General features: G+C 36.3%; 2 protein-coding genes across 2 annotated transcripts; one reads left to right on the plus strand and one right to left on the minus strand.

The window, feature by feature from the left end:
• Window positions 1–6,994: 6,994 nt before the first annotated feature.
• LOC113306761 lies at window positions 6,995–7,665 on the plus strand. The gene is made up of 2 exons (XM_026555674.1): window positions 6,995–7,240; window positions 7,336–7,665. Exons 1-2 carry the CDS (start codon window positions 7,173–7,175, stop codon window positions 7,439–7,441), a joined length of 174 nt encoding a protein of 57 aa, XP_026411459.1. The 5' UTR covers window positions 6,995–7,172; the 3' UTR covers window positions 7,442–7,665.
• Window positions 7,666–8,294: 629 nt separating this feature from the next.
• Window positions 8,295–10,933, minus strand: LOC113302613 (beta-amylase 3, chloroplastic-like). Its single transcript, XM_026551557.1, has 4 exons — window positions 10,329–10,933; window positions 9,887–10,097; window positions 9,529–9,639; window positions 8,295–9,410 (listed from the first exon to the last, which is right to left on the minus strand). The coding sequence occupies exons 1-4, from the start codon at window positions 10,871–10,873 to the stop codon at window positions 8,622–8,624; spliced, it is 1,656 nt and encodes a 551-aa protein (XP_026407342.1). The 5' UTR covers window positions 10,874–10,933; the 3' UTR covers window positions 8,295–8,621.
• Between the last annotated feature and the right edge of the window lie 8,102 nt (window positions 10,934–19,035).

Here is a 19,035-nt window from a genome sequence, read left to right on the forward strand (position 1 = left end):
CTCACTACGAAACACGGGAGAAGGGTTGCATAAGTTTTTTGAATGTTTCAACTGTGTATTAACTTATTCCCATTGATTATAACTTATTCCAAAAGAATTTGTCATAAACCCTTTCAATAGTCCATTAGAAGGATTTTTCCGAGGACTGAGTCTAGGACCTCTAGATATCGGTTCCAGAAGAGAGAAGTTGGAGGATTTCCATTTTCTTGACCTAGACTTACCAGACTTGTTTTAATGAGCACATGGAAGGTGTTCATTAGTGTCACAAGATCTTACACCATAATTGGGAACATGCAGCCTGTGATGATTTCTAGATGAGAGATCATTTTTATAAGAATTCTGGTTTTCTGTAGGAAAACAATTTACTGAAGACATTGTCAGTCGATTTACTCCATTGACAGTAGAAAGAAGCAAATTATGAAGATCAAAGATTTGTTTCTTTATGGCAAAACAATGATGAGCATAGTGATTATTTTTCCCACGGAAGGAACAACATCGTGGATTTGAGACATGATTACCTTGACCCAAGACTTTTTCTTCCACATGCAAATTTTGCAAGTGATTCACAATAGGTAGTTCCTTGGAGGAATTTTTCTTTACACCAGGTAAAACATTGTGAGTATCAGAGGAAGATGAAGAATATGACTTAATCATCAAGACAGAGTTTTCTTTTTTCAAGGCGTTACACTGTTCTCGGGCAAATTGAAGAGATGCAACAAGTTTCTCCTTTTCAAAGTGATAACTGTTTATTTCTGATGAATGAGCCTTGACTAAACGCTTTTCTCTAATTGAGTCTTCTCTAACAGTATCTTCAAGTATACTAATCTTTTCACGCTGTAGAGTAGTTTTTTGAACCAATTTTTCGATATTGTTAGAGAGAGATTCAATGAAGGTGTAGAGTTCACGTTCCCTTTCAAGAGATTTCTCAAATTCATCAATAATCTGATCATTATTTTCTTCAAGAGTCTTGATTTTAGAAACTTGAAGGTCAACAGATTTTTTTAATGATCTGGTGAGTTCAATTTCATATTCTAACACGAGCTCACAAATCTTGTTTTTCCCTCGAGATTTGGAAGAATCTACTAAGGAGCTATCATTTAAGCCAAACCCAAGATTTTTGCTGTAATCAGAATCTTTGGAAGACATATCAATATGCGTTATCTTGTGAGATACTTCTTAGGTCCTCAGAACACAGATTGCTACAAACACAGACTTGTAAGGTCTTTAATATGTTTTCCAGCTCTGATACCAATTGAAACTGCGGGGGTCTAACAACCACACCCAACAATTCGTTTGGCAATCTAAAAGGACTTACTCCAATAAACTTTCTAGAGAATCAACAAGACAGTCAGACTCAATCTAGAGAAAAGTATATCAAAGAGTTTTAATATCTCTAACTGTTAGTCCAATTCGTAATTAGAAAATAGAAATTTGCGAGCCCGATTGAATATAAGAGGAGTAACTTGAGCGGTACCAAAAACGAATATTCAAGTGTCAATCAATTTAAATCAACAACCCAAGGTCGGATATTCTAATTGATTGGACTTAACGCACAACCTGTTATATTTCAATTATATAACAAAATATAATTCGGAAAAGAAATAACACAGACACCAGAATTTTGTTAATCAGGAAACCGCAAATGCAGAAAAATCCCGGAACCTATTCCAGATTGAACACCACACTGTATTAGGCAGCTACAGACTCTAGCCTACTACCAATTAACTTTGAAATGGACTGTAGTTGAACCCTAATCAATCTCACACTGATTAAAGGTACAGTTGTGTTTCTTATATCTCTGATCCCAGCAGGATACTACGCACTTGATTCCCTTAGTTGATCTCACCCACAACCAACAGTTGCTACGACCCAAAGTCGAAGACTTGATAAACAAATCTGTCTCAGGCAGAAAAGTCTATAGATTGAATAAATCTGTCTCCCACATAAATACCCAAGAGGTTGTGTTCCGTCTTTTGATAAATCAAGGTGAACAGGAACCAATTGATAAACCAGACTTATATTCCCGAAGAACAGCCTAGTATTATCAATCACCTCACAATAATCTTAATCGACTAGCGAAACAAGATATTGTGGAATCACAAACGATGAGACGAAGATGTTTGTGATTACTTTTATCTTGTCTATCGTAGAATTTAATCTCGAGTTAATTATTTCAATTGTACTTAATACGATAGAATCGGGCAAGATCAGAACACGCCACTGCAAAGAAAATAGTTGGGTCTGGCTTCACAATCCCAATGAAGTCTTTGAAGTTGTTAACCTACATGGTCTCGATAGAAATCTAAGGTTAAAGGAGAATCGACTCTAGTTATGCAACTAGTAACACACAAGAGGTGTGGGGATTAGGTTTCCCAGTTGCTAGAGTTTTCCTTTATATGGTTCTCAAATCAGGGTTTCCAATCCAAGTTACCTTGGTAACAAAGCATTCAATATTCACCTTTAGATGAAAAACCTGATTCAACCAAGCTAATATCTTTCAACCGTTATATCGAACTTAGCTTGTTACACACAAATGAAATGTACCCTCATTTAGGTTTATGTAACCATACCTAAACGTGTACACCATGTTAATTCGAAAATAGTTAACAGAGGTTAGCCATATGATTACTCTCATATCAACCTTATTCATCTTAACCATAACTAGTTCAAATGACTCAAAATGAAACTAGTTAAAGAGTTGTTCCGTTGCTATATTCTCATAGAATTATACAAGAACACAATTGAAGCAAAATCGGTTTGATTCACTTGAATCAATCATGAACATTATAACCACGGTTTGCAAAGATTGCATTCCTTATTATATAAGTGTTTATGTTCATGTTTAAAACCGATTTTAGAACTTTAACGTTCAAGTATGCAAACGGGTATGCATACTTGAAATACCCAGACTAAGATTGAGTTACGCCAGTATGCAAATGGGTATGCGAACTTCAAATCCCAACATAAATTCTCGGACATGAACTTGTACGTCAGTACGCATACTTAGGTTCCCGGATTTCTCAAACTAACAGGTACGCAAACGGGTGCGCATACTATGGTTCCCGGACATGGATTACATATGTGCAAGAGTGCACAACATGACATATCCAATAATGTTTAAGTGTTCTAAACTCTTATTTCAATCATTATAACTTTCTTAGAGGATGATAATAGCCGTTTTTACACACTATTAGCATCAAAGAAATTTTCAAGTTATTGAAATAATCATTACGAAAAATTCCAAGACAACACCAAATGATTGTATCACACAAACCATGTAAGATGTTACTCGACAATTTTCATATGATATAAGATGAACTTAGTCGAAGCGAAAGCTTGTCAACACATATTTCGAGAAATATGTAAGCGAGTTAAACTTAGGTCGAAATCTCAAATGTGTATATAGAAAACTATATCGTAATACGACTTATGTCTCAATATAGGAGATAGAGTAAGAAAAGACTTTCCAAGTGATAGACGAGTTTAAGTCTCCACTTACCTTTTGTCGATGAAGTTCCACAAGCTCCCCTTGGTAGTTCTTCGTCTTCAAATGATGAACGCCGTGAAAACTAAGCTCAACTACACAATCTATGTCCCAGTCCGAGGCATCTATAAATAGGCTAGAAATCAAGACTTATAGTTTTGATCACTAACATTGACAAACATACTTGAGATAGCAAAGCATGCGAGTTCGACCGAGCAGTGCTCTAACAACTACCTTAAGTTTCCTCCAAAAATGGAGGCAACACGAGTTGCCTTCAACTAAAATCGTAAGTGAACAAGTCAATTTGTTAAAATTGGTTCTGTAGGTGGAGCCAACTAGCTTAAGTTGTCTACAAATATGGAGGCAACTAGCACAAGTTGTCTTCAACTAAAAGCGTATATGAACAAATAAAACCAACTAGCCCAAGTTGTCTCCAAGTATGGTAGTAACTAGCACAAATTTTCTCAAACAAAAAGTGTACATGAACAAGTTGTTAAAACAAATGGAGCAAACTAGCCCAAGTTGTCTCCAAATCTAGAGATTACTCGTTTAAGTTGTCTGTAACAAAAGTTATAAACGAACAAGTTGCTAAAACAAATTGAACCAACTAGCCGAAATTGCCTCCAAATTTTGGATATAACTAGCACATGCTATCTCCAATAAATGTACAAGAACAAGTTGCTAAAAAGATGGAGCCAACTAGCCCTTGACCAAGGTGTAAGAAATTTGGAACTTGCACAAATTATTTCCAACAAAAAAGTGTAAAGTTCCTCAAGAAAATAGAGCCAAGAAAATATACATAAATAAGTGAACCTAGCGTGATTCAAACACACATCGTGACATGGAATCAATTGTGCTACCATTGCACCACATATTCGTCAAAAAATAAATCAAAATCCAAAAAGATATCAAATGATCCCACGTCAACATTATGTAGGCAAAACAAACTCCACAATTAATAACAAAGTAACAACCACCTTTCAATAACTGATACGAAAATTTTCAGGTGATACTTGTCTTTCAACCTATATCAAAAACCAAATCCACTCATACTTTATAAAAATAAAATAAGCACACACAATTCGGGTTAAAAAGAACAAAATACGTTTACCATTCATCATCATCCTGGTGTGCATCAAATAAAGAAACGAATTGAAGCAAGATATATATAAATTTTTAAAGTGTCAGGTTAATACATACTAGTGTAAGTTACCGGATCACGGTACTGTACATCAATTAGATAAATGTCCACGCAGTAAGAGACAATTATGGACAATTGATGTACATTAATTAGCTATCATCTAGATATCCTCAATGGATCAAGGTAATGTGCATAAATTAGACGACCAATTAATAATATGATTTCAGGTGATTTTTCTCCGCTGTGGTTAAAAACCGAATCAAGCTCTCTTCTTAGAACTTATGGACCATCAAAAAGAAAATAACCAATAAAAAATCAAGGATTTTTCACACCACTAATGTTTTTTACGGGAGCGCCATATTTACATATTAAAAGAAAAAAAAACTTGCGTCGTAATAAAATAAATAAATTAATACTAATATTTCTTACGGTATCACCATTACATATTAAAACTTCTGTCTCAATCAAAAGAAACAAAAGCACAAAAATTAGACGCACATCATTAGCTTGAACCAAGAGCAGTTAACCTTTTAAGTTTGTGGAAGAAGTTGTAACCAAGATTGGGGGATCACCAGTTGGAGAGTTTTAGACAATCCAAACAAGGGAGGTAGAAAATTATTTGGAATGCAATTGTTTCCTTTGCACGCTTCTAATATAATCAGTTTTAATATGATCAGCAAAAAATAATTTTGCTTTCTTATTTATATGCAGAGATGTAACCACATAGAACATGAGTTTGGGAATGAAAAAGTAGAGCTTCCAAATCATTCACTTCTCAGACTGTTAACATAGTACTTCACGTATGCTCCGCTCAGCTAATCTCATATGCCACACTAAGATATCCCAAGGGAACTGCGCCGATTTCAAGCATATCGCGCTCCAAGTCTTTAAATACGACCGTCATTACAATTCTCTCAGGTCTAATGAGTGTCAGGTTAATAATCTTGATGTCGAATAGTTGTATCACATGGTAAGGTCGTTCTTCTCAAAATCCACACCGTTGTAAAACATTCTAACCTTGCACAACCATGCTGTTGCTAAAACCTGATTTTCCTATCAGAACTCGCAGGGGTTGGCACCAAACAGAATTGGATATCCTTGGTCTTTTTATGCATTAGGTATTTTTTTCATGTACTATAAGGAAGAGTCTCATGATGGCAAATTTGAATGAAGAACCCAATTAGTAAAGTGCAGTCCGATGAGCGGTCTAAAATATAGAGTGTATAAAAGTTAATTCATGAAAAAAGTTAAGTTAGAGTTTATTCTTTACATGGTTACAAGAGTATATGCCCAACCTTTTTCGAGCTCTGGATGATACAAAAACCATATTACTTCCGTAACAAAATTTACATAAACTCTGAGAATATTCGATTATTTTTGGAAGAGTTACATTTTATTTTATTATTTTTGTAAGAATTTTTATACAAAAAATATTATTATTAAACATATTTATTTAAGACAAAATATCTAGGTCCGTGCAGAGCACAGGCGTAAAACCTAGTTATTATAGAGGGAGGATCCCCGCACACTCTTATAATCATACTATTTCACATTTTAGGTAATATTTTTCTTAAAATAATTTTAACGGTGACGGGTTTGAAACTGAAATTTTGGGGATATTTTCCTCTTATGAAAATTTATGTTCATACTAAAAATGAATATATTCCGAGACGTGTAACACTACCGTCTATTACGATGAGCCGTTGAAAATTGAAGAATTTATCCACAAAATATTAACTTCAAATTCATTACGGTTTGGGTTTTTCATGAAAAAATACCCCCAAAAGTGTGAGATAGTACAAATATACGGTAACCATGTGACTGCAGGATACTCCCCTCTATACCCATAAATGTGGCTTGCTCATCAACCGACACCTTAGGCTAACTCATATGGGCTAGATATCTAGCTGCTAGATTGGTCATCCACGTCAGCTAGGGTAACCTCCTAAGTCTGGCATGGCGAATCTAGCAGCGAAACGCTGAACAGTACAGCGTCAAGGTGAAAGCTGAACCGAACAACGCTTGACTTATATATTTTTGTGCGGGGAAGCGCTGAATAATTCAGCGGTGATGCCCTGGAATATTCCCAAACGCTGAATCATTTAGCGTTTGGACCACTTTTTGAGCGCTGAATCATTCAGCGTTTCAATCTCACTGCTAGTTGAACTGCGAGCAAAAAAAAAAAAGAACTGCGAGCAAATGCTAGGAGAGAGAAGTAAACATAACTTTTTTCCCACACTTATACTTGATTTACAACACTTTTTGGCCTATCTAGCAGTTCAATCTAGCCCATAGGGGTTAACCTTAATCGTGGAGGATAAAATAGATTTACCTAATCAGCAGTAATCATAATCCCTTAATCGGGAAAAGAATAAATAATCATAGGCCTTAGAACTTATGAAGCATCATAGCTCGGGCATTACTCGGGGCGACCACATTCCTCTATCATAAGGTGGTTTTTGCTATCTAGGGTTTTAGATTCAATTTTCCAGGGCATTTGATTTTCTATTGAAGAAGCCAACTTGGAAGTGGGAACTATTTGATTTCATGGATAAAAAATTGACTCTTCTTCAAACGGTTGCAGCTGCAGGAGTTTTCTCCACTATTTCATTCTGGTAATGATTATTCGCACAACTTTTAGGGTTTAGGGATTAAAATTCTCAATTCATTCGGTTTCATTATAACTCCTTCTTTTGGTTTCTGAAATTAGGTATGGGTTCATGTTTGGAAGAGAATCATCACGTAAAGAACTTGGAAATGTAATCCAAGATCTTCGTCGCGGTAATAATAATCAAAACGAAACTCCACCCCAGTGATTGAAGAAATTTTCCCCAAATCTTTTTCATAACGGTGAAGAAGGTGTAGTTTCTTCTTTGGTTTCGGTATGTAACTCATATTATTACTCTATGCTACAATGTGTTAGGTTTGATCAAGAACAAGAAATGTGTGATATTTGCACACTCACGAGATCGCTTCCTTAGTGTAAATAATTCTCTGTAGAGTATCGAAATTGCTAGATTTTGAATGATTGGCATGATTACTCTACGGATCTCCATGTGTCTAATTTTTTTCTTCAAATTACGGCTTAGGAATTAGAATTGATCCGGCCAATTCTTGCAAACTAAAGTGCTGCTCTTTGACATCCCTACTTAGGTATAAAAGCCAAAATAATGTCTGTTATGTGCTGTAGTCTTCTTTGTATCTTGTGTTTGATTTTTCTTAAATGATACTCCTTGATCGTATTAAGTGTACATATAGGGTTCCAGTAAAGAGTTTATCTAATATGGTTTTCACATTGACTATCTTCTTAGCCATACACCATGAGATGGTGGAGTCTTTTCATCCATAGTGACTTAGTGACCTCTACTATCCATATGCTACTCTTGTTGCCATCAAAGGGTTTCACAAAAGTATTTAAAGGCTAACTGTTTTCCAAAAGGCAAGTTGGTGATGGTAATGTAAAATGTTATTTCTTGTCACCGTTAGATATTAGTATAACAAACTTACACCCATCTCTAGTGCAATCCAGTTTAGGCTTCGTAAAATCATTGTTTATATGTTGAGTGACTCGAGGATAAGTAGGCTCACCCTCTTAACTTCTTTTTGCTGCTTAGCTAGGGTATCTGCATTCTTTTCTCTCGACATTGGTGATTAGCTGGGGCTTGAAAATTAAGAATATAATGACTGCATATTATTAATAAGTTACCAAAGCACTTGTTACAATTTTGTCATGAACCCTGCACACACTTAAAAGTTCTAGTAGTATGAACTCGCAGACCCAGTTTTCTATAGAGAATTAATCATACAAGTCATAACGTTTTTTTTTTAATGGTTTGGAGGGATTCAATACTTTTCTTTTGTTTATTATTTATTCATATATTCAAGTTCTGCCAATTACTCTGGTGATTGTAGTATATATCTGTATCCACTCCCTTTTGTTGCCTACTTAAAATACTTTGCCTACTTAAAATACACTCTGAAACTACATATGAATCTTCACACTAGTACAGCTTCTTCAGTCTTCTTATCCTTCTTGATGATTAGACCAACGTAAAGATCTGATCGACCAGTATCATATTCTGAGAGTCCTACATTTCTACCACCTTCAGACATGTTCTTTGCAAATGCAACCAAATTCCTCCAATTCTCACCTTCAAACAGTCTTTTATTCATCCTCAAGTATGTGAAGGCTGTTAGTCCATTTCCGGTATCTGACCTGCTGGTTGCTAATACCTGTTCGAATGCGCTTTCATCGTACCTTTCCAATGCATTTTCACCTGCGAGTTCTGTTCCAGTTGTTTTTGTTGCCATTTTAACTTGCTTTACTAGTCCTTCAGGGGAGCAGTTTGCATGTGCAGGTTGTTCTCCGTCTCTCATCTCCATACACGTAAAGTTTAGAACTACACCTCTTTTAGCCATCATTTGAGCAATAGCCAAGTATCCATCTCTGTTCCTGGTGTTGTAGTAACCAGCAGTTAATTCAGCTGCGTGTGCTCTAGTTCCATAATGCCAGTGTATACCAGCTACTTTGCCCGATAATTTGGCTCCGGTTCCTCGGAAAATTCCCTCTGCAGCTCCTAGTAGTTGATTACCATGTTCAACTAGTTTATCAGAGTACCATGCTAGGAAAAACTGACCGTATTCAGTGTTCCATGTTCCCTCTCTTTTAAAGAAACCAGTGTCTTCTGGGAATTGGTTGTAGTTACCAGAATCATGAGGTCCACTTATTCCCCAGTCTTCATTTTTTATTGCTACTGATGCTGCTTTCAGGGAAGCTCTCATATACTGTTTTTTACAATAGAGAAAATATGTTTAAATTTTGGAGATAGTAAACTAATTGGAAAGATTTTAACATGTAAAATGAGTGAGATTTTCTAGGGTTTGTATGTCAGTCTGTGTTTACCTTGTCATAACATTGGAATTCTCCTATTCCAGGGAATCTCCAAGTTCCGTTGCTCTCTGGATAAGCTGGGTACCTTAGCTCTCCACAAGGGCCCATTCCTACTTGTACTTCCTGTGAATTTTGAATATCGAGTTAATAGAAAAAAACAAATTTTCCAAAACAAAATATATAGTATATATCTTGCATACGCGGAAAGGGAGTAGCTTTTGGTCCACAAAGTGAGATAGTTCTCTCCGGACATTGAATTATTCATTTTGCAACAACAATAATGCGTCCAAATTTCATTTTGATGATTTAGTTTCAACTCTCAAGCTCTAATTTATGCCTATTATTAGCGAAAAGAAATAAAATGGCTTACCACAATGACTCCTCCAAGATAATCTGAGAATGTTTCACGAAAGCTTCTCATGAAATCAGAATAGACCTGGATGGGTGTTCTACCTTTAAGAACAGGTAATGAATCACAGCCTAATGATATATATTCAGGGTTTCTTCTACCAGATTTGTCTGTGTATACAAGATCAGGGTTTTTGCTGATTTCTTCTAGTACCCATGGTGGTAAAGGAATACTGTTCAAAAAATAAAATGAATTGTATACCAATTATTAAAGATAAACAGGCTTGAAAATAAGGATAATAAGGAGTCTTAAATTTTGCAATGTTCTCAAATTTTTTTCAGAAAATCTATCATAAAGCTAAGAAAATCAAGAGGGAAAGAAATGCATAAAAAAAAATGAAGAAGCTTAGATATTCAAATAGTAGCTGATAAAAATAAAAGGTTTCAATCATATTCATGCATACCTGCAAGAATCTCCAACATTTCCTCCACACTGATGAAAAGACATAACAACTTGAATCTTCAAACCATGTTTTTGAACCATTTGAACAAGCTCAAAATAACCATCCCAATTGTATTTGGATGGTCCATCTTTCTCGACCAAACCCCACCATGCATCAACCATAACTCCTTCAACTCCTGCACTTTTTAAAGCCATCAAACTAGCATTCATGGCTCTTGCTCTATTCAGATTCCCACCAATCGACACCGTATCAAGCGGTAACATAACAAAAACCGGCACACCTGAACCTGTTTTCCGACCACCTGATAATCCATGAAACTTCTCCAATATCTCATGTTGTCTCTTCCCATCGAAAATCGACGTTTGAGTCTTGTTTTCACGTGACGCATGTTCCATTTTTATCGAACTTTTTACACGTAGACGGCATGTTGATGAGTTTGGCTGAGCATAAGAAATAGAACCCGTTGAAGATTCTTCTTGTGTTTTTGAGGTTTTTGTGTCTATCGGATTGATAAATGAAGATGAATAATGGAGGGTCAATGCCATTCTTTTTTCTTCTGAAAGTTCGATTTCAAAAATACACAGAGAGGGAGGGAGAGAGGGAGGTGTGAGAATTGAGATTGTGATGAAAAGGTTTCAGAATTATTTATAGAAAATATCTCACTTCCACGTTTTAGTTAGGAGACAATGTAGGTGGGTTCCATGTTCAAAGGCGAAGGAGCACAAGTCCACAACTAGTTAGTCGACCAAGCCATCCCCACTCACCAAAATAAATCAAAATTTACTGCTACATATTTTTCAATGCCACATTTAAAAGTGATTTAAGGACATAATTGAGAACTAGGGGTTTTCAACGGACGGACGAATGCGGATTAGAGGTTATCCGTGTCCAAATCGTTAAAATTGAGTATTTGAAAAATTCAATCATGTCCGGCCCAATCATCCGTGAATCTGATGTTCGCGGATCGGCGAGTGACACGGGACGGATGCGGATTAACCGGGGTTTTTGCTTATTATTTGGAGAGGAAATTGGTTCAGGAATCTCTTGAAGCATCAGCTGATTATGCTGAAGCACCTGCAGCTGAGGAGAAAAAGGAAGAGAAAGAGGAGAGCGATGATGACATGAGATTCTCTCCCTTTGATTAGACAACCCTTGTTACTGAATTCCTGGAGGTTATGTGATACAGGGCATACTACAATTCCAGAAGATTCCGCTTAGAGGTTTGGCTTCCATGGTTTCCTAGTTTCAGTCTTTCTTATTTTTGGGATTCTTTTAGATTTCCTTTTAGTTTTCTGTTTCCTAGTTTAGTTATTCTTCAAGCCTATATAAAGGCTAGATTAAGTCTTGTAAGAGCTATCTATTACTCAATCAAATTATTAAACACAAAACTTATCTTTCTCTTCTTGCTTGAATTCTCTTCTCTTCTTGCTTATAGCAATCTAGTATTGCTTTCTTTTACCTTGTTCCACATTAGTTGGTATCAACCTCTTAGTTTTAGGTTTTCATTCCTATAACTTGATCCTTTACATCGCTTCCGCAACACCTTTCAGTCCTTTTTTAGTTCCTTTTCGTATACAAAAAAATAAAAAATAAAAATAAAATATGACTGCTCAACCAGTTACTCTAGCAGCAATCGAAGCTCTCATCAAATCTCATACCGAGATTTTGGCAAAAAACATTACTGAAGCTCTTGAGAAGTCCATGGAGGACAAATTAGGGTTAAGAGATACCAAGCTTGAAACCATGCAGAATCAACTTTTGAAGGTTGCAAAACATATAAATCTAGATTTGGATATGCCTGAGCTTGTAGACTTAGAAGGAAAAACTAAAGAAGATATACTTCAGTTTTTACAGAATGATGAAGTACCTGAAGATGTATTGCGTACTTTAAACATTAAGAAATCGTATGAAGGTTTCATAGGTCATTCAAAGAAGAAGATAGTTTCTCCTGCACTTGACAGTGATGATGAAGATGAACGTGAGAACGATCTAGAGAATAATTGGATTGAAGAACGACGTTTAAAAACTGGTCACAACCCTTACAGTTCTTTACCAGAATATAAACTAAAAGCTGATATTCCCAACTTCTCTGGAAATTTTCGTATTGAAGAACTAACTGATTGGTTCTTTGAGGTAGAAGCTTTTTTCGAATTCATGGAAATCCCTGAAGATGCTAAGGTTAAACTTGTGACATACAAACTCAAAGGAGGAGCTGCAGCTTGGTGGGATAAGATCTGTGATGATCGTAGAAACGCTAACAAACCGAAAATACGTACTTGGAAACTTATGAAAACTTTGATCAGGGATAAGTTCTTACCTAGAGACTTTATGCAGCAACTTTTTCATCAAATTACAAAACATTCAGCAGGGGGCACGAACTGTTGAAGAATATGTGTCAGATTTTTATAATTTGGTCGCACGAAATCAACTCAAAGAATCTGAAGAACAGTTAGTTGCAAGATTCATTGAGGGACTGAATAGATTAATACAAAATGGTATGACTCATTCAGTTTTTACTATGGTCGAAGCTGTGCAGCAAGCTATTAAGATAGAAAATCGTCTTATTCGTTCTTCTAGGATTTATCCATCCAGACAAGGGCGTTATCAAAATACTTACAGGGGTACCAATTCATCTCAAAACTTTTCTCCAGATACTGTTTTGAATATTCCCAGGCCTCCTTATGATGATGTTAGCCATTCACATCGACAACCTAGCCATATTGTGCCTTATACTCCACCTCTGGCTACACCTATCTTAGCCAATCCAGTTGATCTTCAGCCGGGTCAGCAGTCTCACTCTCTGCAACCAACTCCTCCTACTACAGGGAATCGGTTTCATAACAGGCAACAACAATTTCCACCGCAACAGCGAGCTAATAATGCTTATACAAAATTTCGTGGAGATAAGTGCAATAAATGTCAGCAATCGGGGCACACTTCTAGTGATTGTCGGAAATTCAATGCTTTGATTGGTGAACCTCAGTTCATTAATGAAGTCACTGGTGCGCTTAATGAGTTCGAAGATGAAGACTCACCTGGTGATGACGACGAGTTTGTTGGGATGATTCGTCCATTATTTCTTACTCAACAATGCAAGTCTCAGAGACACAGTATTTTTAAATCAAGATGTTATATTGGGGGTAAAATCTGCAAGATGATAATTGATAGTGGCAGTGTGGATAATTATATTGCTGATCACGTAGTTAAGAAGCTTGAACTACCAGTAACTTCTCATCCAGAACCTTACACTGTAGGATGGGTTAATGCCTCTAGCACACAGAAGATTACTCTTCAGTGTTATGTGTCATTCTCTTTTGAGGGTTATGAAGACACAGTTCTATGTGATGTCATTAATATGACGGCAACCCATCTTCTTCTTGGCAGACCTTGGCAATACGATCTTCACGCGGTTCACAATGGATTCGAGAATACTTACACTTTTGTTCATAATGGGAAAACCAAGGTTCTTAGTCCATCCAATTCCACTTCAAACTCTTGTGCGCAGACTGATGCTGTCGTAGCCACTGTTATTCGTTCTTTGCACCCACAACATTCTTTACATTCCCATGAAGATTCTAAGCCTATGATTGAGTTGCCTGCAAAGGTGAAGCCCTTATTATTTCAATATAATGTTTTATTTCCAGATGAACTACCAACTGCATTACCTCCTTTACGGAATATTCAACACTGCATCGATTTTATTCCTGGAGCCTCTTTACCAAACCAAGCACACTATCGCTTGAGTCCTGCTGAGCATGAGATATTACAGGGACAGGTAAATGATTTGCTTACAAAGGGTTTGATACGACCTAGCAACAGTCCTTGTGCCAGTCCTGCCTTCTTGGTTAGTAAAAAAGACAATGGATGGAGGATGTGTATCGATTGCAGAGCATTAAATCGCATCACCATTCCTTATAGATTTCCGATCCCGCGTATTGATGATATGATTGATTTACTGTCGGGCTCTATTATTTTTACTAAGTTGGATTTACGCAGTGGTTACCACCAAATACGCATTCGAGGTGGAGATGAGTGGAAAACAGCATTCAAGACACGTGAAGGTTTATATGAATGGCTGGTCATGCCATTTGGGTTATCTAATGCACCTAGTACTTTTATGCGACTTATGAATCAGGTTCTCCAACCCTTTCTCAGTAAATTTGTTATTGTCTATTTTGATGACATACTAATTTTTAGTCGCAGTGAGCCAGAACACCTCCAACATCTTTCACAAGTGTTTCAAGTTCTTGCTGACAACTCTTTATATGTTAATTTGAAGAAGTGTACCTTCATGGCTTCTTCAGTAACATTTTTGGGATATGTGATTTCTACTGATGGTATTCATGTCGATCCTTCTAAAGTTCAAGCAATTGAAGATTGGCCAGTTCCTACTTCTATTCGTGATGTTCGTAGTTTTCATGGTTTGGCTTCTTTCTATCGAAGATTTGTGAAGAACTTTAGCTCTATTTCTGCACCTTTGACTGACTGTCTCAAGAAGGAGAAGTTTGAGTGGACGGAAGCAATGGATAAAAGCTTTATTCTTCTTAAAGAAAAGCTTTGTACGACACCAATTCTTGCACTTCCGAATTTCAACAAGCCTTTTGAAATAGATTGTGATGCATCTGTTGTTGGTATTGGTGCAGTATTATCACAGGAGGGTCATCCAATTGCATATTACAGTGAGAAGAATTCAGATGCACAAAAGAAATGGTCTACATATGAATTAGAGTTATTGGCTCTTGTTCAATCTCTTAAGCAGTGGCATACTTATCTTATACATAGGGAATTTGTTGTCAACACTGACAACCATGCTTTGAAGTTTTTGAATACTTCTGCTAAAGTTAACAGAATGCATGATCGATGGCTTTCCACACTCAACAAATACACTTTCTCCGTGAGACATAAAAGTGGCAAATTGAATCAAGTTGCTGATGCCTTAAGTAGAAGAAGTCATCTATTAACTACAATTCGTAATGAGAGTTATGCATTTGACTATATCAAAGACATTTATCCAGAAGATGAAGATTTTGGCAAACTATGGGATCAATGCAGTTCTCAAACTCATGGGGTTGATGATTTTCTTATACAAGAAGGTTTTCTTTTTAAAGGGAATCGATTATGTATTCCTCAAGGGTCTTTACGTTTACATCTTATGCGAGAATTACATGGCAGTGGTCTTGGTGGTCATTTTGGGAGAGATAAAACCATTGCCCTGATTGAAGAAAGATATTTCTGGCCATCTTTGAAACGTGATGTACAAAAGTTCGTACAAAAATGCATGGTCTGTCAGAGAGCAAAGGGTACAATTCAAAATACCGGGTTGTATACTCCTTTACCAGTTCCTGATGCACCTTGGGTTGATATAAGTATGGATTTTATACTTGGTTTACCTCGTACTGCTAGAGGTAATGATTCTGTTATGGTCGTAGTTGATCGTTACTCTAAAATGGCTCACTTCGTGGCTTGTAAGAAATCAACTGACGCTTCTAATGTTGCTTCTTTGTTCTTTAAAGAAGTAGTAAGATTGCATGGGGTTCCAAAGTCTATCACTTCTGACAGAGATACCAAATTTTTGAGTTATTTCTGGAAAAGTTTATGGATGCGCTTAGGCACAGTTCTACAATTCAGCACAACTTCACATCCGCAAACTGATGGACAGACTGAGGTTGTTAATAGATCACTTGGGAATTTGATTAGAGCTAAGTGCCTGGATAATAGTAAGCAGTGGGATGTGTTATTGCCACATATGGAATTCGCTTTCAACACTTCTGTGAATCGTTCTACTGGGAAAACTCCATTTGAGATTGTGTACTCTAAAGTACCTAATCATACTCTTGATTTGGTAGCCTTACCCACCACACAGAGTACAAACACTGCAGCCGACTCTTTTGTAGACAAAGCAACTGAATTACATAATGAAGTAAAATCTAAACTGGAGAAGTCCAATTCTAAATATAAAGAGGATGCTGATAAACACAAGAGGTTTAAAACCTTCAAGGAAGGGGAGCTCGTGATGATACATCTAAGAAAAGAGAGATTTCCAGTGGGTACTTATAACAAAACCAAGATGAAGAAATATGGTCCTTTCAAGGTTTTAAAGAAGATCAATGATAATGCTTATGTTATTGATCTACCAAATGATTGGAATATCTCCAACACATTTAATGTTCAAGAGATTTTTACGTTTCATGGTGACAATGAACTTCTGGTTTGTTTGGACAACTCGAGGACGAGCTTTACTCTAGAAGGGGGGACTGATGCAGGGCATACTACAATTCCAGAAGATTCCGCTTAGAGGTTTGGCTTCCATGGTTTCCTAGTTTCAGTCTTTCTTATTTTTAGGATTCTTTTAGATTTCCTTTTAGTTTTCTGTTTCCTAGTTTAGTTATTCTTCAAGCCTATATAAAGGCTAGATTAAGTCTTGTAAGAGCTATCTATTACTCAATCAAATTATTAAACACAAAACTTATCTTTCTATTCTTGCTTGAATTCTCTTCTCTTCTTGCTTATAGCAATCTAGTATTGCTTTCTTTTACCTTGTTCCACATTATTATGACAATTCGTCCTCAGTTGTTTGATGTTTGATGGGATTTCGTGTTAATTGTTGGACAAATTATGATTTGTGGCGTACTCTTTCACCACAATGATATTTATCCGCAGTGAGAACAACTACCAGTCGACGAAACCGTATTTAACTCTTCATTTCTCTCGAGTTTCACAGAACGTTTATATCAGAAACAGAAAGTAGGGAACATACATTGCATGGTTAAATTTTTTTTTTTTACTAATCTGCTTCACATCTTCCGTCTTCTTATAAATTTCATTAGCAAAATAATTTATTGTAAAAACAAGACCTAATCTCTCATGTATCGTCTCAATCTCCTTACTACTCTACAGTGCGGGTGAATCCGCGGATTTCAAAGTCCAACCGTAACCAAACCGTTAAAAGTGCGGATTTGAGAATCCCACCCGTAATCGACCCATAAATCTTGCGGATTGGATTTCATCCGTAATTTTACGAACGGATACGGATGAAATCCGCGATTACGGACTTTTTGCACACCCCTATTGAGAACCATCAACTGATCTGATGGTTCTCAAACTTCTTATCATAAGGGGTTGGGGATTGAACCTATGTAAATGTAATATCATAAATTGTAAGTTAATTGGACCGACCGACCGGAGGGTTCGAAAGGAGGGAGTCCCTTTTATGGCCATATTTTTGTAAATTGAAACCTAACAAAAATGTTCAATTTGATAAAAAAGATTGAATTTGGTGAGACTTTTTTGGTGAAACCTTTTCACATAATTCCTTATGTATCCTAGTTTTCCTTATATATCCTATTCTTTTAAAGGTACAATTGGAAAGCAAACTTTAAAAATCCGTGCCTTGGAGTTTTACAAATTTTATCTCGTTGGAAAGGTTATAAAAAAATATACGCAATGAGCACAAATAACAATATCAAATTTTAGAGTTTTTACGAAAAATTCGGAAGTGTTTATCATTTTAGGCACAATTTTAAAAAATTAAATGTATATCCATTATGTAAACCACCGCAAACGATACATAATACTTTATGTAGCCATATTTTATATTTTGGTTCATACGTCAACTAATTTTCCGTTGCAACTAATAAAATGTATCTACATGCTTCAACAAAAAATAAAAAATTATATACGTACTCTTTCCGTTTCAAGAAAAGCGATACTTTCACTTTAGACACAATTTTTGAAAATTGAATACATAGTCATTATGCAAACCATCACAAATGATGCATAACACATCATGCAACCATATTTTGGTTTATGGATTGACTGATTTTCCGTTTCTGGAAAAATGATACTTTCACATTCCGTTTCAGGAAAAGTGATACTTTCGCTACGTTTCAGCAAAAGTAATAATTTCGCTCCGTTTTTGGGACGGTTTCGAAAGTATCACTTTTTCTGAAACAAGGCGAAAGTTTCACTTTTTCTTAAACGGGGTGAAAGTATCATTTTTTTTGAAATTGAGCGAAAGTATCATTTTTTTTTTGAAATAAGGCGAAAATATCACTTTTTCTGAAACGGGCGAAAGTAGTCGCAGACATACCCCATCTTCAGATTCTTCTTCGGTTGGTCCTTTCACCGTGGCAGCGGTTGTACTTGTGTACCTAGTATAGTTATAGGGATTTAAGGATATAATTTTTTTTAAAGAATATTACATTAACTAGTTGGAAGCCTAACAAGCTAGGCTCCAACGACATACTACTACATTAATTGATCAGGTTGCCGTGCTAATCTACCAGCGAGCCTCATGGGTAACCTAGTTAAGGGAGCCGAAGCGGATGAGGGATGAGATTGTGTCACAAGGGGGCAAGCTAACACTACTTTCCATGTTAATTCCTGCAATATTATACCGTTGAGGGCTCGAACCTGGGACCTCCTGGAACGCATGAAATTTTGGGAAACGGGAATGACCAGCTGAGCTAGATGCACGTTTTTTCATTACCTCCTGGACATAATTATTTTTATTTCTAGGCAATCGTGCATATTTACTTTTTAACCGATGTCATTACACTACTAGTACTACAAATCTACAATATAAAAGCCATTAGGTGATGATATAACTAGTCTAACTTCGAAATTCGTTAGCTTTAAATTATTTATGATCAACTTCAAAACTCGTCAGCACTAAATTTTTTATTGATAACCTTCGAAACTCGTTAGC

The sequence above is a fragment of the Papaver somniferum genome, chromosome 8 (genome assembly GCF_003573695.1).
Source record: "Papaver somniferum cultivar HN1 chromosome 8, ASM357369v1, whole genome shotgun sequence".
In the NCBI taxonomy this organism is placed as follows: domain Eukaryota; kingdom Viridiplantae; phylum Streptophyta; class Magnoliopsida; order Ranunculales; family Papaveraceae; genus Papaver; species Papaver somniferum.